Source organism: Pleurodeles waltl, chromosome 8 (genome assembly GCF_031143425.1).
Source record: "Pleurodeles waltl isolate 20211129_DDA chromosome 8, aPleWal1.hap1.20221129, whole genome shotgun sequence".
Lineage (NCBI taxonomy): Eukaryota > Metazoa > Chordata > Amphibia > Caudata > Salamandridae > Pleurodeles > Pleurodeles waltl.
The window spans coordinates 1,302,597,977-1,302,621,140 of record NC_090447.1 but is presented as its reverse complement, the minus strand read 5'-3'; the positions used below and the strand labels follow the sequence as shown (position 1 = coordinate 1,302,621,140).

Sequence of the window (23,164 nt, the reverse complement as noted above, 5' to 3'; positions counted from 1 at the left end):
GCCATCATTGAGAATGCACAGTTTCGAAATGTCTGCACTTTGAAGTTCCCAAAATGGCTCCCTTTTGAGATACATTTAGGCTAGACTGGACCACAGGACTCTTGTTAGCCTTTCCATCTCTGCCCCCTTGCCCTGAGTTCTGAAGAAGACAAGGAACAACTTGTCATTTGAGTGGCTCCAGATTGGGCTAGAAGAGTGTGGTGCCCAGAACTTCTCCTGGGCTTGAGCATCTGTCCCCTGATCAGGGTACTGATTCAGGGGGATCTTCTTTTGCAGCAGTATGGCAGGGTTCTGCACCCAAACCTATGTAATCTCTATCTCCATTCGTGGAAGTTAAGCAGAGACAGTTTACTGCGTTGGAACTACCATCTGAGCCAGAAGATGTCATCCTTCCTGTTAGGCGTCCTTCTAGAAAGTCCATTTCTTCCAGGCTGCTGGGACAAATTTATGGCTTGGCGTGGAGTACACAAAACAAACACTTTGCAAGCCAAATTGTCAGATGTTTTATTGTTTGGGTTGTTTTTGGTTCAGCAAGGCCTTGGAATGTGCACTATTAGTGGTTATTTGCTGGCTCTTGTGGCCTTTTTGAATTTGTCAGACCAACCAACCTTGTTTAAATCACCTGTTACAATGCAGTTTATTGAATGTTTGACACACATGTTTCCTCCCAAACATTTTGTGATGCTTCAGAGGGATATTAATTTAGTCCTGATGTTCCTCATGTGCACCCCTTCAAAGCCAATGCACAACTGCTTGTTGTGTCTTCTGACACTCAGAACGGTCTTCCTCACTGCAATCACTTAAGCTCAATGCATGAGTGAGCATCAGGCTCTCTAAATGCAGCCGTCCTACACCACCTTTTTCCCTTGACAAACTAGTGTTGAGAACCTGGGCGCCCTTTGCAGAAACTTGTGGCTCCTTTTCATGATGGCAATCTATTACCCTGCTGACATTTTTTTATCTGCCTCACCCCGCAAAAGAGGAGGAGAGACTCCTTCGACTGGACCCCATATTAGACTTAAGCTATTGCATCAATTGCACAAAAGAGCGTTGGGTGGATGATCAGCTGTTTGTGGATTGCTGGAGGGCAAACAACAGAAAGACATTTCACCCATTTAGTACTGCAGGATTTTCTGGTCTGCACCCACTCCACAGACCCCTCACCTTGGGAGGTGCTGCTTAGGTATTTAGTCTAATTGTGAGGAATCTGCAGTGAGACGTATCCTTCATAAGAACAGATTCTTCTGTAACACTCTTTTTGATAGATACTCTACCTAACTGTGGAGTCGTCACTGCCCTCCAAACTCCCCATTCTGTGTAGTGGTCTCTTTTTGCCATCTGAAATGGTCCTAAATGAGAGATGTGCAGACTGGTACCTCCATTTTTTTTGTACTGTGCATCTGAGGGCACAGAAAGCAAGAAACTGATGTTGGCACGAAGGGGTGGTGCTTAAATGCAGCTCCACTCCATCACTTCCAGTGCGGAACAGTCAATGCTGAGCCACACAATGCCACCTGGGTGTGCACAGGAGCACTGCTTTGAAAAGTTCCAGATCCAGTGTGGTGCCTGAGGGATGTTCTACAGGTGAGGAATCAGCAAACTGATAGACTATCCGCCAGAAACAGCATTACCGAAGATAAGTAAATTGTTTATCATGTGTCTGCCACATCACTTAGATGACAGTTCAAGATTAGATTCAGCAGTATTTACACTCTGGGGCTGAGATAGCACTGTCAAGATGTATTTTGACATTGAAAATTCAATTCAGCTGTTTCCCAAGGATCAAATATGGGGGCCTGCAAGTCGGCCACAAAGGTTGGGATTTATTCCACCTCTGGTAATAAGTGGAAGGTATAAAGTGACTGATAATAGTCGGTAAACGTGTGGACTATCTCAGCCCCATTTGTTACAATTTCTCCTGTTAGGCTTCTAAGTTCCTACACGCAAAGACTGTCCCCTTCAAACTTTCTGAATATGCAGTTCATTTACATGCTTTGTTCCCTGCTGCTGTCACTGTGCGCCCAGATACACACATCTGTGTTTCAGTTTTAAGCAGGACCTTCTTTCTGCTCAACCATGCACTTGAGTACACCTGTCTCACCAATTTCCTTTTGTCTAGTTGAATTAGAGTTCCTGTTCTTTTTGTGCCTCTTCTTGCAGAAAGGTCTTCCTAGAGTATCACTTTTGACTATCACCCCCACATTTTCTTGAGGGTAATGCTCCATCACTTCTAAAAGCTAAGGGCCTGATTTAGAGTATGGCAGAAGGAATACTCCACCACAAAGGCGACAGAGTATCCTTTCTGGCATATTCAAGGTCTGCCCGCCTCATTTAGAGGCTGGTGGATCTTAGTGCATCAACGGCGGAGACTACTCTGTCTCCACCACTGACCTATTCCTCCAATGACCCAACTGTGTAAGGGTCATTGAAGGTTTGGCTATTTGTCCTCCTGCCCTATATAGAGTGGGCAAACAAATGGCAAGTTTTTATTTTCACTTCAGTGGCCCCGACGACAGGTGAGGAAACTCCAATGGTAAGAGGTTCATTGCTGTTTTTATTGTCAAGAAGTAAATCCCACTTTGAAAAGAATAAAAGAAATTGAAGGTGTGCCATACAGTTTCGTCATGTTAGCGGAGCAGTCCGACACAGTTTCAGTACATTGACAGGAACCAATGGGACGCCGGTTCCTGCCAATGTAAGAGATGTCCGCTGAGGCAGCGGACAGCTCTAAACCTGGAGTGTGGTTACTCCATCAGGCTGACAGAGTAAACGACTCTGTTGCCCTGACTGACGAACTGCATTCTAAACCAGGCCCTTATTACCATCCTTCGTTTCTCAAGTGTCCAGCCCCAGCAAGCCTAATCAGTTAAACATCCAATGGTGTTAAAAACTGGAATTGATCAGAGGTATTGTGTGCTATTAGGGCCATATCTCTGAGCCTATTTAGAGCAACCTTAGATGTAAAAAAGAAGCCTGTACTTGAATAGGAGCCATGCAGTCCTGAATAGGATACTGTTGTTCCAGCAAATGTTTTTCTTGCTCCAAATATCTGCAAGTCCCAGCGTAGCTACAAAACTAGCCAGGCTAATTTGCTTCCCAGATGCTAATGGGTTACTGCAGGGCAGTCTACACAACCTCTCCTTCATGGTCATATTGAAATAACCCCCTTTTATCAGAGTATTTTCTGACACTTGGAGCAGCACTGTACCCAGCCACCACTGAACAGGCCATTATAACCTAGGAGGTACGTGGGTCTGCTTGGGTTCTTGTACAATAAAGACCACTGTATTTCTGTCACTGGTGATCTTAAATGTAGTGTTCTGAAGCACATTGGGCAGTTTATGGATGTAATACATTTAGACAGGGGAAAGTGTAATAAACTTAGGCAGGGGAGAAAAGACCCTTTAATGACAATCGGATCTTTTGTCAATGTTCTACATCCTATTTGAACTGTATAAGAACCTTGTGAGGTTGTCCTCTATAAACAGTCTTTACAGTGACAAACATAACTTCTGAGTTACTTAATGTCCCTAGTTTCAATCCAAAATGGGTGGCAGTGGTTTGGTTCTGTAATCCAAGTTGTTAAGAATTGTCTTTGTTCAATTAATAGTGAAGCATAGTTCCTGAACATTTTGAAATATATAAAAGCTTGTCTATAGTGATAATTGAGTCTGCTATGTAAAGAAGTATATTATCCACAAACAGCAAGCTATAGTCATCCAAATTATCAGACTAATGTAAGTAACTAGTCAAGAGGTCTCCATGGCTCTAGCAAGCTAATGGGTATATAGCTACATCAAAGAGAAGTTTGGATAAAGTTGTGAGGTCTCAAATAGGAGCACTGGGCTCCCAAGTAGGAAAGACATTGTTCAAGCAAAGGGTTTCCTGCACCAAACTTCCACCAGTCCCATTGTGGCTACAAAACTAGCCAATCTAATTGACTCCCTGGAAGCCGGAGGGTTCCCTCAGGGTAGTCATTCCTACATCTCATTCAAGGTGATCCTGAAAATCATCCCTCCCCCAGTATCTTAGTCCCTTCCAGCATCTGAATCTGCAGTGGTCCCAGCTTCTTCAGAACAAGCTACTGTAACCAAACAGGCAAGTATACTTAGATCAGAGTGTCATGCTCACCATTCCAATAACCAAAAACTGCGGCATAAGGCCCTTCTGGGTCTGACCAGGTTTTGTATACAATAACAGCTGCTGCATTTCTTATTAGTATTGCCATCCAGCGCTGGTGTAACCTGCTTGAATCAAGAGATGGTATTTTCCCTCCCAATAACTTGACACTGGTTCCTTGCTAAGTGTGTTTCTTGTATCGGCCCTGAATTAAAACCATATTGTATCAACCATTCAATCACCAACCTCTTTTTAATTTGGCAGCCCAGACCATGCACTTTCTATGTTCTGATATTCAAGTATCATTTCTTACGAGTCATGTGATAAGGCTGTTGTGTTATTATATAGTTTTTTTTTAGGTGAAAGTGCGAACTGCATGTTATTCTGTTCTAACAGAAAAAAAGTGAGTAGCCCCAAAAAGCCTCCAGCCAACACTTTCCCAATGTAGTTCTAGATCTCCCCCAAACTTGCTGTGCTGTGCCTCTACCAAAGTAATGCTAATGAGCAACCAATGACTTCCAAAATCAGCCATGTTAACCTACAGTCCAGGGGAGTACCAGAAATAGTAGAGCCTTGCCACCATGTAACATAACTAGTAGAAACAATTCACAGTAGCTTCGTGGCCCATAAAAAGCCTCCTCTGGCCTGTTAATGCCCCTCATTTAGCCAAGCTGCAGAATGACCAGTTATACATGGATTTAGATGCTGTTGGTTTTTGGTAACTTCAGTGTATTCTGCTTACCAGCCCCAAGGGATTTAGATGCTGTTGGTGTTGGTAACTTCAGTGTATTCTGCTTACCAGCCCCAAGAATCCAACATGTGTATGAGAATAAGTGTAGTGCTGGCCCCCCACGGGCTCCTGTGGATTAGGCCCCTACAGCTCCTCTCCACCTCCACTACTCACATTTAGCCCTCCTCATCGTGAAAAAAGAGTCCAAGGCAGCATGCTCCCTAAGGCCAGAGGTTTAAATAGACCAATGCAGCAAGGGGCTAAAGGAGAACAGAATCATAACCTGACCTGATGCCCAAACATCAGGAAAAGGGGGTAAATGGTTGTCTGGCAGGAACCGACAGGCAGGAAAACAACACAAAATACAGCACATGCCATTGGGCGGCGCAAGCAGTAAGAACCTCCATGCGCTGTTGGCCAGGTACTGGCTCATTTTGAATGGGCCAATCATGCCGGTGGTGGCATCAAGTCCCAAGGTGACCAGACAGTCCAGCTGCTTATCCGGTGGCAATAGCAGAAAGACCCACACCAAAAGCAGATATTGAGGGGGTGAGGTGAAGGCAGGGTGCAATTGCCTTGTGGAGTTGGAGTAAACTCAACTGCATGAACAAGGCTCCCTGGACAGGGGTAGAAAGTGGTGTCTGGCGACCCAAGGGGCCTTCAGATACCAAATGGCAGGATTCAGGTGCTGTCTACCTGAGGTGATGCAGACCTCCCACACAGCAGTGTGTTGATTATGGTGTTTCCTGTGGTGCATCCAATTCTCACCTGCTCCCTGTAATTATGTGAGAAATAGGTTGACAGTAGGGTCAGGATGTTGGCAAGTCAAAGCTGATTTGAGCTTCGCTTTCTTGTTCAGGGTCCCAGCCACACCCACTGCAGCTGTTTATTCTTCAGTTGACTACTCCTGCTTCAGTTGCATTGGGAGGGGTTATGCAGTTGATGCTATTTGGCCCATAGAAGGGCACCTAAGCAAACCAGATTAAGAAGTGCACATAAAAAAGCAAAAACGTACAAGCAATGTTAAAAAAAAAAAAAAAGTATCTTATCTCATGTTTATCCACTTTGAGCCTCAGTCTTGTGGAACTTCTACTTTTGTCTTCGATTTTTCTCTCTCTCAGCTGTATGTATGTGTTTGGACACATAAGGGTAATGCAATTCATAATGTGTGCGATAAAATCTAATTTGCTCAAGATTACAGGATTATAACCAACAAGGAATTTGGAAATCATTTAAAAAGATTTTGAGATTGTCCTAGATATCACCTTTTGATCCTGCCATTTGTTTTGTTTTTCAATTCTTCATTAAACTGTTCATCAGATACATATATTTTTGTTAGTCATTTTCGACGTATTAATTTGTAACCCCGCTGTTTTTTTCCAGACCCACCCAGGTGAAATGGCAGCTGATGGTGGCTAGTTGTTACAGAAGAAGTGGTATGTTTCACCTCAGTTTACAATTTTAAACACATGTATGTACATTTCTGTTGGATCGCATCTGTAAAGAGGCTCTCTACATCTACATACTCCCATGCGCTGCTAATATCCTTACACGTACAACACAAAAGCCAAAAATAAAGATGATTTGTTGCAATGTGCTGGGAAAATCCCCTCCAAAGGGATGTTATTCCTTCAGCAAATTCTTTATCTTTAAAATATCCCAGCATCTGGGTGGGACCCCGTAACATTTTTAACAAGAAGGGTTGAAACCAGGAGGCAACACTTGTGTTCCAGAGTATTGTGCAATTCCAATCAATATGATAACATGCTAGTACTAAAGCGATGCCACTTGCTGTGGTCCATCTGTTCTAGTTTCAGCACCGAAGTGTTGGGACATTGGAGCATAATAACTGTCTGTGTCCAACAGTTCAAATCTGTTTGGCTTTTTTTTGTGTGAAAATAGACTTCGGGTTCCAGAGTTGCATCAGGTGTAAGAAGTTGATGTCAGAAAACTGACAACAAATACTACAGTATGTGGTGTTTGGGTGTGAAGCACAACAATGATATATGGGAGTCCTGCTGCAGCATGACCCAAATGGTCAACTCGTGTGAAAGCAATCTTTCCCCACAAAGCAGATGGGCTGCTGAGGGTGAGGAATAGGTTGCTTCTTTACACAGATGGGGATTCCCATCTGAGGTATTTGACCCAACCAGCAGGGAAAGAAAGAGTGGTGCAGTCTCACAGCAAAGCTGTTCTTATAAACAGAGGCTGAACTCTTTCTCTGGTCATTGAGGACAACCAAAATCATTTCTGGATACATTTGGGAAAGTGCTTTAGAAGAAAGCTCTGAGTTCCCCCATAAGCAAATGGGGGCACTGGCATAGGTGCCAGCAGTGACATCTATGGCACAATTTGAAATGAAAGACTCTATCAGTCATGATCAAGTTGAAAGAGCATTGACCTCTCCAGCCTTCACCGAGCCTAAAGCGCATTCGAAATCTGGGGTGACGCGACAACAAATGTTGGAGCCACATATGTTCATCAGAGCTGTATGTATGTTGCATGTATCTATGAATGTTTCATGTATCTACGACTCTTCCTCGAGCACCTACCTAGTTTGGAGCACTGTACTTCAATTAGGGATTAGGAGGCAATAGAGGGCTTATGTTGACCTGACTGTTCTGTGACACTAACTAGTGGTTTCCTCAGTACCATTGCCAAGTCCAGTGGCTCCAGAATGAAGTTTGAGACACAAATTCTAGCGCTCACTCAAATGATTTATGATGGTTAATCTTTATCTGAAAAACATTATGGTACAGATGAATTGAGTTCATATTTGCAGGATCATCCAGAAACCTTGGTATTTACAAGAGAAAGGCTTGCAACAGTGGTTATATAACAATCCACTCTGTCACAGGTCAATAAAAGTACAGTATTGTTAAGTATATGTTCAATGAATCAATGGGAATGAATTTCTTCCTTTTGTGGTACTTAACATGCACAGGACCCTGTTGCTAAGGCTTAGACCTTGTTGAAAATCATAATGGCATTAGGTTATCACACCTATCCAATATTACAAAGCACACTCTGGGCCTGATTTAGATCTTGGCGGAGAGGTAACTCTGTTGCAACAGTGACTGAAATGCAGTCTGTTGAAATCTAAATACCATAGAAAACAGTGGTATTTAGATTTCCATGGATGGGATATCCGTTACAGTTGCGACGGAGTAACCCCTCTGCCAAGATCTAAATCAGGCCCTTAGTCTGCACACACTGTGAGATTAAGTGTACATGCAGACAGCAATAGTTTTCCCCATTTTCATTTGTTTTGTTTGTTAGACCTGACAACCAGAGGGTGGCCTTCCACCAACATTTTGCCTGCCTTCCTCCATTTTTCTGATCTAATTTTTGCTGTTTTTAGGACTCTGCGCACATTACCACTGCCGACCAGTGCTAATTTGCTTGTAATCTCTCCCCTAAACATGGTAACATTGGCTCACACACAATTGGCATATTTAATTTACCTACAAGTCCCTAGTAAAGTGCACCAGATGTGTCAAGGGCCTGTAACTTAAATGTTACTATTGGGCCTGCAGCACTAATTGTACCACCCACATAAGTAGCCCCTTGACCATGTCTCAGGCCCGCCTTTGCAAGGCCTGTGTATGCAGTTTTACTGCCACTTTGACTTGGCATTTAAAACTCCTTGCCAAGCCTTAAATTCCCCCTTTTTTTTGTTACACATAAGTCACCCCTAAGGTAGACCCTAGGTAACCCACAGGGCAGGGTGCAATGTAGGTGAAAGGCAGGACACGTACTTATAAGCTTTACATGTCCTGGGAGAGGAGCAGATTACACAGTAGTGAAAAACGACTTTGGGAGTTTTTCACTACTGTGAGGTCTGCTCCTCTCATAGACCAGCATTGGAAATTCCCTTATATACTTTTAAGTGGTAAATTCTGATCTGAGTGGCGTAGAGTGTCATATTTGGTATGGTTGGAATGGTAGTAAGAAATCCTACTTACTGGCGAAGTTGGATTTTACATTACTATTTCAGAAATGCCACTTTTAGAAAGTAGGCATTTCCCTGCACTTACTGCAATCTGTGCATTACAGCCTGTCTCCAATCCGCATCTGGTCTGTGGCGGTTGACAGCGCCCCTTGTGCATTCCACCCAGACAGCCATAAACACAGGTTACTCCGCTGCATCTGCATTCATTTACATACAAATGATAGGAAGGGTGGGGGGGTCTCACTTACACTTAAAAGGCCAGTGGCCTGCCCTCACACAAAGTATTGATAACCCCCCCACAGGGCTTCTGGCCGACAGTGCTGGGTCGAAAAGGACATTGTGCACTTCAGACTCACTCTTTGAAGTTTCCCCTACTTCAAATGCACTTTTGGGAATATATACTGGGACTCTGACCCCACTGAATCAGACACTTATGAATCTGCAACTGGACTCTGCAAGAGGGACTTTCTGGCTGCCCAAAGTAGTCATCTGAAATGCTTTGCTGGAACGACTGCTGCCCTGCTGCCTGCTGGCTCCTGACTCTGCTGGAAGGACTCAGCCTTCACCACAAGTTCTGTCCGAGGGCTTGGATTGAGCTTGTCTCCTGTTATGGAATCTCAGGGCCACAAAGACTTCACCAAAGAGAAGAAATTACCAATGTGTCGGAAAATCGACGCATCACCTGCAAAAATCGATGCAGCTCCTGACACATGGCTGAAAAATCGCCGCATTGCCTAACAGATCGATGCAGCGCCTGGTCCTTCTTACCAGCACGTCAAGGATTTTCAAAGCATCATCCCTAGGCATCAAAATATCCCCACATCGCTGTGAGAAACCAAGGCTGCACTCCTGGAAATCGACGCATCACCTTGTAGTGTGGAAAGAAATGACGCATCATCTGTACTGCGCCGGGAAATCCAATGCACCGCCTTACTTTTCATTGCATCTCCTCCTCTGCAGCCCCGTGCATTGTTATTTTTGACACATTCCAGGCAGTGTGTTACAAGGATACAACCACTGATTTTTAAGGATTGAGACTCATTTAAACCTTTAAAAAGTAATATCTTGGCTTTTGCATATTGGATTTGTCATTTTGGTCTTATTTTATTCAGATAAATATTATCTATTTTCCTAAACTGATGTGGAGTACTTTTTGTGGTGTTTTCACTGTGTTACTGTATGAGTTATTGCACAAATACTTTACACATTGTCTTCTAAGTTAAGCCTGCCTGCTGTGTGCCAAGCTAACAGAGGGTGAGCACAGGATAATTTAGGTTGTTTAGTGACTTACCCTGACAAGGATTGTGGTCTCTACTTGGACAAGGGTGTATACCTCTGCCAAGTATAGACCCAATTTCTAACATGTTTTATTTAAAATTTTGCTTAATCTTGATTCTTGTTGTGTTTCATCCCAACATGGGACTTTCACAAGGCTATAAAAAACGGTAAGATGAAATACATATTAATACTTAAGTAAATCAAATTCAACAAAGTGTACCCTCACTCTAAACTAAAACTTTGACTGTCAGTGATCAAACATTTACTGTTACATCTTCAAGTAGGCTGTGGCCAGGTGAAGTTAAAATAATAACACTAGATGCCCTCCACCCTTAATTTGTTAAATCAAAGTGTATGCCATAGAGGTCTAGCTACAATGAGGTTAGTAAATGGTCCAGAACTGATGTGCTCATTAATTTGTACTTGGGAAAAGGCTATTTTCCACATAGTTAGAAATAGATGACCATAGCCATGATTTTTAACAAACACACCCTGAATATCATAGTGGGTCCTTAACAGTTTTTCATAAGTTCAATAGCATGAATGCTTGAAGGCTGTTGAGAGGCATAAAAAGGGGATGATGCAAAACAATATTAATAATAAGTAAGATGAAAATAACGGTTTACTTGGTGAGAGAACTTTCAGGTAAGTGGAAAACAGTGTGTTAGGACTCAGCATGGTAGAAGAACGGTCGGTAGCTACAGAACATTTATGAGGCAATATAGCTCTAGTAGTATATTTAAATATCTGTGTGTATTTGAAATTGACGATAAATAATACATTTTCTATAACCTTCAAGGTTTGCAGGATGCATGTAACCCAAACACTTCACAGCAGGTGAGAGGGGTGTGCGCATTTTCCACAGGTGCTCAGGGGTAAGGCAGAACATATGCAGGTACTTCAGTTATATAATGTGCAGCTGGGAGGGGATTACCAATTCTCATGTGGTCATCCTGGTGATCTTCCAGTCACACTCACATCCAGGGGACCCCCCACCTAACCTCCCCACCTCTCTCTCAGAGCAGTAAAACAATCTGACTCATTAATTAGTAGGGACTTGTAGAGGTGCAAGGTGCTATACCAGCCTAGCTGCCTGAGGGTAGCTTCAGATCCTAGTTTTAATTACTAGCGTATTCTATTCCGGTGAGTTACCAGTACCGACTGATAAACTGTCATGGCATGATGTTATGTTATGTGTATTTGTAAAGCACACTGTCACCTTCCAGGGTACCCTGGCGCTGAGCAGGTGTGTGTGCCTCATCCTGAGTATGGTAGGTTGGTTAATTGAAAATCCAGGTCTTCATCTTGCGGTACTCAAGAGGAGAGGAGAAGGCTCTGATATAGAGTGGGAGGCCATTCCATGCTTTAGGAGTGATGTAGGAGAATGCCTGTGCTCCTGATCTGCTTCTGTGTATATGAGGGATGTGTGTGAGTAGGAGTCCTACTCAGTGGAGGTGTCTGGGTGGTTGGTGGAAGTAGATGCAGCTGTTAGGTGGGGTCTGAGCTGTTTAGTGCCTTGTATGTGTATGTATGAGGCACATGAATTGAGCATGTTTATGTATCCGGAGCTAGTGTAGTTTCCTGGGGTGTGCTGTGATGTACGTTTTGTGTGGGAGGTTGAAGATGATTCTGGCTGACAAGTTCCTGATCGTTTGTGGTCTAGTAGTGAGTTGCGTGGTGTAGAGGGTATACCCATATTCCAACTTGCTGGTGACTAGGATGTAACTGACAGTTTTTTTGTGTTGCCTTGGAGCCCTTTGAAGACCTTCCTGAGCATCTTCAGGGTGTGGAAGCAGGATGCTGCAATGGCGTGGACTTACTTGTGCAGCCATGTCCAGTTTGCTGTTGATGATTATTCTGTGGATCCTGGTGTGGGCACTGGGTGTGGATGTGAGTCCAAGTTTGGCCGCCCACCAGTTGGAGTCCCATGGTGAGGTTACTTCTGCCTTGTCGTTGTTGAGGTTGAGACAGGTGGCTTTCATCCAGTTAGTGTCTTCAGTCATGCAAACAGTGAGGTTGTTTGTTGTGTTTTGGGTCTTGTCCAGGAGGGAGAGTATGAGTTGTGTATCATCTGCCTAGGAGAGGTTGTTGATGTTGTGTGCTTGGATGATGTTGGCCAGAAGGATCATGTATACATTGAAGAGGGTGAGGCTGAGCAATGACCCTCGAGGCACACTCTTCAGATGAGTGTGCAGGGTTCTGAGAAGTAAGGTACCAGGCTTACAGCTTGATTTCTATACCTTAAGAAGGAACAGATCGAGCGAAGAGTGGGTCCTTGGAAGACAGTCTTGTGCAGGCCTATGGTGAAGATGGGATGTTTGACTGTGTCAAAAGCTGCAGAGAGGCCCACGACGATAAGGGCTCATGTCTCCTCTGTCCAGGATCATGCAGATGTCATCTGTGGCTGTGATGAGTGCTGTTTCTAGACTGTGGTTTGTCCTGCATCCCGACTGTGTGGCGTCAAGAAGCTGGTGATTGCTCAGTAGCACAGCACCTAAGCCTACTTCGCCAATTTTGCTTTCAAGGACTGTTCAGGATGCCTGGATCGCTTGTAGGACAGGGTCTATGCCTGGGACGTCGGGGTAGGTGGAGGTGAGGAAGAATTGGGGAGTGCTTGATTCCATCTATCCAGATGTATGAGTGGAGGTGATGTGAATCTGTCTGTCTTGGTCTGTACCTTTGAAAGTGGTATTTGGTCCCTCTGCATAATGGCATCAGGACTGTGTCTTGTTCACTGTGTCCAGTGAGAGTCTAGTGCTGCAGGCAACAGTTTCCAGTGCAACGCCGACCTCCACGTCACATACAGGCAGCACAAGCAGTCAACTGGGTCTGCAGGATAAAGGTGAGCCACAAATTGTTCTAGCCATCAGTCCTGGGATTTCAGGCCCCTTGGGTGGGGACAACTCAAATTACTTTGCAACAGGGCTGGGCCCACAAAATGATTGAGCAGCTGAGTGAGTCCCAGAGCAGTTGGAGGGCCAGGGGCCGACTTAGTCGTCAAGACCTGCATATAAGGCCCAGTAATATCAGTCAAGAGGGAGAGCCCATCACTTATCTTGCTAAGGTGAAGCTCAGTCCGTTGAGGTGCCTCCTTGCTCTGCCAGGGTCATACCAAGCACCTTTGTAGATCTCTATCCAGTGTGGGGGTTGATCTGGTTATGGGACCCTAAGTCCATCAGCCACCCAAGAAGGCACTATCTCTGCATTGCAGCGCTCCCAAGCTAGGCCTTTGTGTGTAGGAAACCAGTCTACCACCCCAAAGCCTGAGTCTTGGTCCCCACCTGGGGAGGGTCTCCGAGAAGGGAGCAAGAGGAGTGCCAGGCATCTCTCACATAGTGTGAAAGATGTGCCCCATGGCACCTCAAAGCGGCCCGAGTTGCCCGATCACCAAAAGCCAGAAACTATGAGCAAGGAGCAAATGACATTTTTCATGGAGTCCCCAAGCCACCCACCATCAATCCCTAGTGTCCATGCATATGGTGGGCTACAGCCATGGGCCTCTAATAGCCGTAAACCAGCTGAGGGTACATACAGATCCACAGATGAATACAGGGGGAGATCGGGCCACCCCAGGTTCCAACAGTTGTCATAGGAGGTTGTCATGGGTCCCGTCCCAGCTCCAGAAGCCAGTATTGTAATTGGACATCGGGTGACCGACAGGCAGAACACTTCCTCAACACCAGGGCATCGCTAGATTGAAAAGCAGGCCCTGCATCAGGATACACATGGTGTGATTCTGCTGGTTGAAACTGAATGCAGTTGGATGGTGAGGTCGTGTGCCGGGACTCTCTAGAGAATATCTGCCTTCCTGGCTGCCCAGGTCATGCCCGCTCCTTCAGCATTTTTTTCATAAGAACTTGAGTCTGTGTGAAATGTGTTTAGATTAGTTTGACACTGGAAAACACTACTTGAAAAAATGTCTCAAACTAATTTAAGAGGGCTTTACAACCAAAGTTTTTCAGAACATTGTGAATCTGCTCTCAAGAAATGAAAATGCTCCTTTGCTCTTCCCGTAGGGTAATGACAGCTGAGAATCAATATGTCACCTAATTGACTTGATCACACTTAAACGATGTCTCCAGACTTGGGGGCTCATTCCAACAGGGAGGTTGCTGCCATACAGGCTACCTCCCTGCCAGCCCCGCTAAGAGTTTCCCGCTAGGTCAGCAGACGGACACCAGAGTTTCCGCCCAGTGGCCTAGCGGGAAACAACCATCAGCATTGTCTCCGGCACATAATTGATCTGGCGGCAACGGTGTAGAGCCTGGGCCCCCCGGCACCCGTTCTCTGCCAGCATTTTCATAGCAGTCGTACTGTCATGAAACCGCTGGCGGAGAAGGGGGTCGTAAATAGCAGATTAGTTCTGCCGCCACCTCCAGACCACCGGGATCTCGATCCTGGGGGAGCTGACAGTTCCCTGGTTCCCTGTGTTGTGACCGCCAGACTTGTAATGAGGCCCTGGATGTTGTGCTGGTAGTCAGTGTGCATTATTTATAGCTAATCGCAAATATACCTCACACACTGTTATTTATTACCATTAAATATACACCTTTACTGTATGTTAAAATGGAGGTACAGCCATTTCCATTGTTTATTGTGTACAGGGATGTATAGAGCACTCAAAGAAACTCTTATGAAAAACTATACTTATGTTTATTTTATTTCAGGCAACTACCAGAAAGCACTGGATACGTATAAAGAGATTCACCGAAAATTTCCAGATAATGTTGAATGTAAGTTTTGTTTGAGTTATAAATTAATAGAAATTAACCTATAGAGTTCCATATTACAAGCACTCTGCTGGCAACTCATTCCTTTCTCGACTCCGGAAGGAGTTTAAAGAGAAAAAAATCAACTAAAATAAAAAAAATAAAGAAAATACACATCAAGGTTTGCTTGTGCCTAACTGACATGTTTTATTTATTTTATTGTGTTATCTTGTTCAGCAGATAACATGGATGTTGGATGTTGTAACTGTGTATCAAAAATAACCAGTCCAGGAACAGAGACTCACCTTCAAGTATATGCCAAGGCCATGTCATTCTTGTTTGAAGTGGCTTTTGAGTTGATGCTTGTATGTGGTGTTCTAGTGGCTCTGCGGCTATATGAATTTACAGGGAATGGGGAATTTGTAGCTTTTCATGAAGTCAATGATTTGTTTATGCTGATGAATCCTTGACCTAATAGAGACCACATTACAGAAGGAGCCTCAGGAGTAAGGGGAAAGAGGTGATTGTGCCCATTTTTGTGCCACAGAGCACATTAGAATTACAGAGGGGACTCGGACCCTGCAGCGGCCCCTTCTGTAATATAAATCATGCAGGACCGCACATGCCACTGGGCGGCGGTCTCTGTGTGTGCCACTGTGCCACATTAAAACTGGCGAACATTAATTGCTCTCCCAAGAGGTCCTCTTTTGAGAGTGGGCTTGGATTCCCAGGATCTCCCTCCAGGTATTCCTCCACTTGTGGGAGCAGTGATACACCACAAAGTTCTTCAGTGGACACTCCCCGCCCCCCCTTGAAAATGAGGTCAGAACCACTGGCAGGTAAAGATGGAGTTACTTTTTCAAACCGTGGCACTGTCTTTCACTGAATTGCCCCTCTCAGGACAGGTGCAAACTGTCCGAGTATGTGCCTGTGCCAGGGAAAGTGCATTAATTTACACAATCAAGGGTGTGCCACTGCATGAATTGGGACACTGCCTGATTCCTAAATTGGCTAAGAGTTTAGGTGGGTGCACTGCTGATGCTTTTTAGGAGTAAATTCCAAAGGCTTTGGGCTGCAATTTTTAGGATCGTCTACTATTGTGTGTAATTTTGTGTTTGGGGTTATTTAGCAATTATGTTACTGTGCTGTCGCTGGTACTTCATACAGAATATAGGACTCAAAGGGCATAGACTTTGGCCATGTCCTTTATATAGCATATACAAAGTATGATCTTTGGAGATGGACTGTGTCACATATACCAGCCTAAGACGTACAGTGCTTGTTTGCGTGTAAGAACTATTTACATGACATCTATTTTGTCTATTCACTGTGTGCACTACATAGAGAGGGATAGATCTTTAGGTTTTCTAGTTGCACAGAGGAAGATTTTGGGTTTTTCCGATGCCTGCTAAGTATAGATTCATCTGGAATCCTGCATGTAGATCTACAGAATGTTACTAATATTGCACACATAGCAGAATGTGATACCCTGCCCTAGTACTAGTATTTAGTAGTACCAGCATATACATACTGGTACCAGTGAGTACTTGCATATGCAAATTAACTGATTTTATGTTAAACGCCTCTATAGCGAAGTCGGTCATTGGCAGTAGGATGTGAACAAATGTATCAGTAAATATCCTAGTGGGTGAAGTGGGGTTAGTCAAATTAATTGGATATTCAAGTTATTAATGAACCAGAGATCACCAACTGGTTCTTCTGTGTACAACATTGTCAATTAATTATAACCAACTTTTTGTCGCATTAAAATTTATATACAAATACTACAAATGTATTCCTTTAAGTTGTGAGTAATACATACACACTTTATAAATACTCTAATGCACAATATGTGTGTGGTGTCTTGTATGATTCGTGTTGCGTTTGAAGAGAGAGACTTATAATTGACTCATCCTCCTTTCCCTTTTTGAGTTGTCACAGTTCCTATCAATTAGTCAGCCTTGCTACTATATCTTCCCAGTGCCTAGCTTCACTGCCCTGCCATTCACAGCAGCTCAAAAAGCCACCTTCATACCTCTTACATTCCCTCCTTTTCATGTTTTTTCTCCCCTGCCACTCCCAAGTCTACCCCATCTAAACTCCTACTTTCCCAATTTGAACAGCATACCATTTTACGTTTGCTCTGTTTGACCGTCCTGTCTCCTTTCGACTGTAGCAGTTTTTCCACTGCTGTGCTTACATTCTAGTAACTTTACTGACTGCAGTTCCAGCCTCCAGACTTTCCTTGAACTCTCCTCTGGCCAATTTTGCAATGTTTCCCTCATGTTCAGTAGTGCTGCTCTACTTTGTACCCTGTATTGCTCCCCCTAGCACCCAGTGCCTCTACTCTCCCCCTCGCACCATCTGCCCCTTACCCTTGGCCATGCGCTGCTCCCTCTTGCAGTGTGCTGTTCTCAAGCACCTCTCCCTCTTGCACTTTGCGCTGTTGCTGTTTGCACCCGGCGCCACAAGCCAATGGCTCTCCTTACATAGACTTTGACTTTCCATCTGTACCCTTTGTTGCTCTTCTTGCAACCTCTCTACTCCCCTTTGCACTTTCCATGCTCACCTTGTTCCAAGCTCTACCAGCCTTGTAGCTTGTTCTTCCTCTTCTTGCATCTGGCTCTGCTCCATCTTACACCTGGCCTGTTCCACCTTGGTGCTGTACCCTTTTTCACCAGGTGCTGTTCTTTCCTTCCACCTGATGCTGTTCCCTATGTTCCACTGATAATTTTTTTCTAATTCCATGCAAAATAAGGCCCCTGAATTTAGGTTTTCTAAAACTCTGGTACAGCTGCTGTGAGACCAGCCAGTCTCCCAGATGTGAAGGGACATCACCTGCAGTCTGCAACTTACTGTAAAAGCTGTTGGTCTTCTTAGCACCTACACACCTGCCTCCTGAAAGCAGGACGAAGAGAGCCACCCCTGCAGGAGGAGGAGGACAGCTGTGCCCCTGTTGTGTGTGACACCCAGAAGAAACTGACTACCCAGTGGTATCATCATCATGGATTGCTGCAAGAGGTTACCTGGTATCCCTGAGTGGTTAGGTGTGTTAAGAAGCACAACTGCATAAGCCCATATCAACCAGCATTTCAGTCAAGGGATTGGCACTGCCACAAGTCACCACCAAGTCCTGGTCTGCAGTCTGCATCTACCAGGGACAGCCTGGCCGAGAGGTCACAACTGCCAATGACTGCATCTCTCAAAGGCCAGCCCTCATCCATCCCTCCTTCAAAGCTAATGCCTGACGTTGTCTGCTTAAGAGAGAGAGAAAGAGGCAGCTCCACCGTCATAAACAGAGTCGCCACTGAAGATGCCAACATGAACACCAGCTTTTGCCCACTAGGCAGAATCCTTCAACAAGTTGTTTGCTGAGCAGGTACCAGGCATGCTCTACAGAGACTGTACATGTGGTCAGGATTAATCCTTTTTAGTAATACTCATTTGGTCTGAAGAACTATGTGAACCAATCCACTAGTTACCCAGTGGCGAGTGCTTAGTGAAACATACATCTATGCATCATTTTGTCTAAAATTGACTAACGAGTGGACCGCTCTAGGCACAGGGTATGCTGTAAAAGCAGCAAGGAGGGAACCAAGCATGCGTAACATTCCAATACAAGCCTGGGGTGAAATCACTTAACCTTAGATTTGATATCTAATTGTGTAATAGTTTGTAGTGCTGTGAAATCAAAAGTACTTTCTTCTCTGAAAGACCTGTGTGAGGAGTTGGGTGTAATATATGATGTTGCTGTGGGGCCTTATCATGCAGCACACTCTCAAATAGCTTCTTGGGTCCAGTCAGGCTTGTTTACTGAATCTTAAGCTCAACCCTTGGTAGCTGTGGCTGCGAACAGTAAGACTTGGCAGAGGAGCTTAGTGTCAAGCATTTAGGAGCACCAAACAATATAATAAGAAAGTCAGAAACATGAAAGAAATTGGACACCAATTTACAACAATAGATTAGATTTGTGTGAATTTTTAGAGACCTTAGTGAACAAAATCCACTAGAGGGTTCCGGAGATGCAGGTATTTTTAAATGCAACCACAAACAAGCATTGGTCAACAAAACATTTGTAAACTTTTGAAAAATTGGGAAAAGTTAGTTTGGCTACTCCGGCCCGGTTTGTGTGACCAATTCTGACTGGACAGAGGTCTAGGAGGCCAGAGTGGACACTTTGGACAGTTTCCTGGCCACTAGAGTGTTTTTAGAGTGAGTTCCAGACTTTCCAGAACGACCGCCACAGACATCAATGGAGTGGTCGTGATGCTGAGGATACAGGCAAAAGATGCTCAAAGGATGCTCCCGTTGTGGTGCAGTTGATGGAGGTGTCTTTGTGGTTACTCCAGTATTGGAACTTTCATAGATTCACATGCGTGAATACTTCCCCGTCGTCGAGATGGGAGTCCCCAGTGGAATGCATAAGATATGCTTGAATATATACCTACATTACATGCATTAGGCCTTATTTTAGCAACCTATCACAGTAATTTTGTAAAATAGACCCAAACTCAAAATTCAACCAACCACCCTGCACCACCCCTTAGAACCTCCTGTGAGGAATTGCCTTCCCTCAGATTTTCCACCACACGTCGTGCTGAGGAGTCTCCTTTGAGCTGTGCTCAAAATGTTTTTCTCAGAAACCTATTCCCTGGAATTTGAATTTTCTTCTCTTCTTCTGGTGCGTCAAACTGGCTGCCATGTCAGAGACACCAAAAAAGAGCCTTTTTAGATCCTGTGCCTTCTCTCTGAAGAAGAGATTATATGTGGATGATCCACAATATGATTGCATTTACTGCTTCTACCCAAGTCATAAGACCAAGGACTGCAAGATATGTAGAAAGTTTTCTACGAAGACTTTAAAAGACAGAGAGGGTCATCTTCTTTTGTGGCTTTAGAAAGGTAAAGCTGGCCATTCAGCCTCTGACGAGGACAGTGCTTCATCTTCTATATCTGCTTTAAAAACGCCCGTCAAAAGGAAAAATTAGGGCTCAGATATTCAGGAACCACCTAAAAAGGTTCCAAAAAAGTCATCTGAGGGCTCTTCAAAAATCCACAGCCCTGCAGAGAAAAAGTTAACTGGCATCCAAAAAGGATCAGATTCCCTCAAAAAAATCCTTAAAGAAGACTATTTCTGAGCCATCTATGCTGCCTCTGAAAATTAAACATAAATTCAAAAAGCCAGGATCTGCACTGTCTGAGGCACCATTGCTGACGGTGTTCTCGTTGACGACTGTATCGTCAGTGACCTCTACTATAGTCACTATTTCATTGTCGACGGCGGCAGCTTCAGGATCCTCGTCGACGACGCTTTCATCCTCGTCGAAGGGACGACCCATCTCATCACCAGGACTCTACTCGTCGACGACCCTCCCGTTGACGGTTGATCTCACAACGGTATTTTCGTCGTCGATGCTCCCGTCAACAACGCTTCCTATGGCTACTTTCTCGTCTATGCCACCATCGACAACAGTGGATTTTCTGTCGTCGCCTGTCTAGATGATGCCTATAAAAAGGCAATGACCATCTTCATTGCCTCTTTACCAGTCGTCGGGCGTACCCCACTCAAAAGGATATCTAAATCTCATCTAACGCCATCCATAACATCACCAAGTAAGGTGTCAAGACTTTTACCATCACACTTCTTGGATGGTGATGATGATTCAGATGATGATGGAGAATATGGAGCGGCTAGGAGCCCATCACAATTGCATGTAAAATGCCAGGAACATTGTGACGATGACTCGTATTATGACCACCACTACTACGATCCAATTCCTCAACAGCAGCAGCAGGGAATGGTATGCTTGCTCTCCGGTCTGGTTTCTAACCTGCAAGCCATGCTAGCAGATTATGAAGAACGCTTCCGTCAACAGCCTGCAGTCGTTCCCGAGCCAGTGGTTACAGCACCAAGTAATCCACTACACCTGCAGGTTCATCCTACCACTCCGCAGGTTTCTCCACAAAGGCCACAAGATCTGCAAGCCCATGCTTCATCAGATGATGAAGTTGAAGATGAGGAAGTAATTTCAGCACAGGATGAATGGGACGAATATGTATTGTCAACGCCTGCCTCCCCAGAGCCATCCTCTGTTGAGTCCCCTCCAGAGGATATTGGCACTTTCCATAATTTATTGGAGAAAGCTGCTGCACGATTTGAATTGCAAATGCCAGTGACGCAGCAAGATTGTTTCTTGTATGACTTTAAAGAGCCTCATAGGAAGGTTAGCAGGGCTATCACTATTATAGACCATGTGTGGAATCACGGTTTGAAAATAATGCGTAATCCTGCCACTGTGCCAGCGGTCTTGCCTAAGCTGGATAAAAATTACAAGGCAACGGATGATGCTCCTGCCTGCCTGTCAGGGCATCCGAAGCAGGATTCAGTGATTTCTAAAGTGTCCCAACGATGTTTGAGGAACCCTACTGCACCTCTGACCGCGCCTACGGATAAAGAAGGTAGGCGCCTTGATAACATCGGTAAAAGATTCTCCTCGATGTCTGCCATTGTGGTGCGGGCAGCGAACTCCTTGGCACTCCATGAAAGATAGGTTAGATGGCCTTCCAGAATCTAGCAAGGCTGAAGCTAGGAAAATTCTTCTGGAGCGACAGCGCTCGCCCTCAGAAATAATAGACTGTACGTTAGATATTGCTGCTATGGGTTTTCGGCTTCTGGCTGGATCAGCAGTGTTAAGATGCCAAGGATGGCTTAAGGCCACCAACTTTTGACCTGAGGTCCAAACGAAGTTTCTAGACCTTCCTTACGATGGGGAAGCCCTTTTCGGCAAACATGTCGACGACGCCCTCTTCAGACAATCAAGACAGACACAGATACTGCCAGATCGGTAGGCTCCCTGCAATATAAGAGAACACCCTTTCAAGGTGCCAGAGGTAGAGGGCAGTCTTACTTTCTTGGAGATTACCAGCACTACAGGTACCCAGCTTATTCCTATAACTTCCATCCCTCCAGACCCCAATATCACCAAAGAAAACCGACGGCAGAGGCATATAGCAGGCCTCATGACAGAGGAAAGTCAGGGAGGCAAGCCAAAGATCCCCCCGCAGGCAATGACAAGCTCCAATGGCCGACTGCCTCTCCTTCCTCACTAAAGCAACACCTTCATCGTTGGTGTCAGATAATGTACGACAAGTGGGTCCTAGACATAATAAATTTCGGTCACCTTCTAAAATTTACATGTATGCCCCCGTAGACACCTCCCTCCCCAGTACGTCAAACACATCTCCATCTTCTCAACCTAGAAACGGAGGTGAAGTTACCCAAGGGAGGAATAGAATTGGTGCCCCATTCACAAAAGGGAAATGGTTTCTATTCTCGCTTCTTCCTAATCAGAAAAAAATCTCGTCTATGGAGATCCATCCTGGATCTAAGGGAACTGAACAAGTATGTGAAAAAACAGTCCTTCCGCTTGGTGACATTGAAAGACGTCTTGCAGCTTCTCAACAGAGCAGACTACATGACTTCCTTAGACCTGCAAGACGCCTACTTCCACATACCCATTTACCCAAAATCCAGGAAGTTCCTCAGATTTATGGTAGCTGGCCGGCACTTTCGGTTCAAGGTGCTACCTTTCAGGCTCAAGTCCGCTCCACGAATTTTTACAAAGTGTCTAGTCCCTGTTGCAGCATATCTACGGCGCAAGCAACATCAAATATTTCCATACCTGGACGACTGGTTAGTGAAAGCTTCCGACATCCAGTCAGTACGCCTTTCTCTCAAGGCGACTTTACGCCTTTTCAGACAATTGGGCCTCACTCTCAACCGAGAAAAGTCCCAGCTTCAGCCAACCACAAGAATAGTTTTCCTGGACGCCATACTGGATACAGTCCAAACAAAAGCTTATCCAGCGGTGGATAGACAACTCAAGCTTGTCAAGCTAGCAAGCTAGCAGGAATAATTCAACAAAAAAAGTCTCTTTCAGTTTGACTCTACAAGTCATTACTGGGGATGATGTCGTCTTGCATAAATCTTATTCCCAACTGTCACCTTCGTATGCGTCCACTCCAGGAGGAGCTCAACAAGCAATGGAAGCAGACACAAGGCTCCTTCGAGAACACAATACATGTAACACCACGTATGTCAGCTTCCCTTGACTGGTGGATAACACCCGGGAACATTTCCAGAGGCCTATGCTCTGCTAACAATAACAACGAACGCATCAATGGAGGGATGTCTGCAGGACCTCCAAGTGAGTGGCAAATGGCCCCCTTCCCACACCACTCTTCACATCAACCTCCTCGAGCTCCGAGCAGTGCATCTGGCTTTGCAGGCCTTCCTTCCAAGAATCCAAGGCTCTTCAGTGCTTATCCGAACGGACAATACGACCACCATGCACTATATCAACAAGCAAGGCGGGA

General features: G+C 44.8%; 1 protein-coding gene across 3 annotated transcripts in view; it reads left to right on the top strand.

The window, feature by feature from the left end:
• Positions 1 to 23,164, top strand: part of IFT88 (intraflagellar transport 88) — a 497,265-nt gene that overhangs the window by 292,354 nt on the left and 181,747 nt on the right. For all 3 annotated transcript variants that reach the window (XM_069202281.1, XM_069202279.1, XM_069202280.1), the window contains exons 21-22: positions 6,233 to 6,285; positions 14,747 to 14,812. In XM_069202281.1, the coding sequence (XP_069058382.1) occupies positions 6,233 to 6,285; positions 14,747 to 14,812 (119 nt within the window). The remainder of the gene's footprint in view (positions 1 to 6,232; positions 6,286 to 14,746; positions 14,813 to 23,164) is intronic.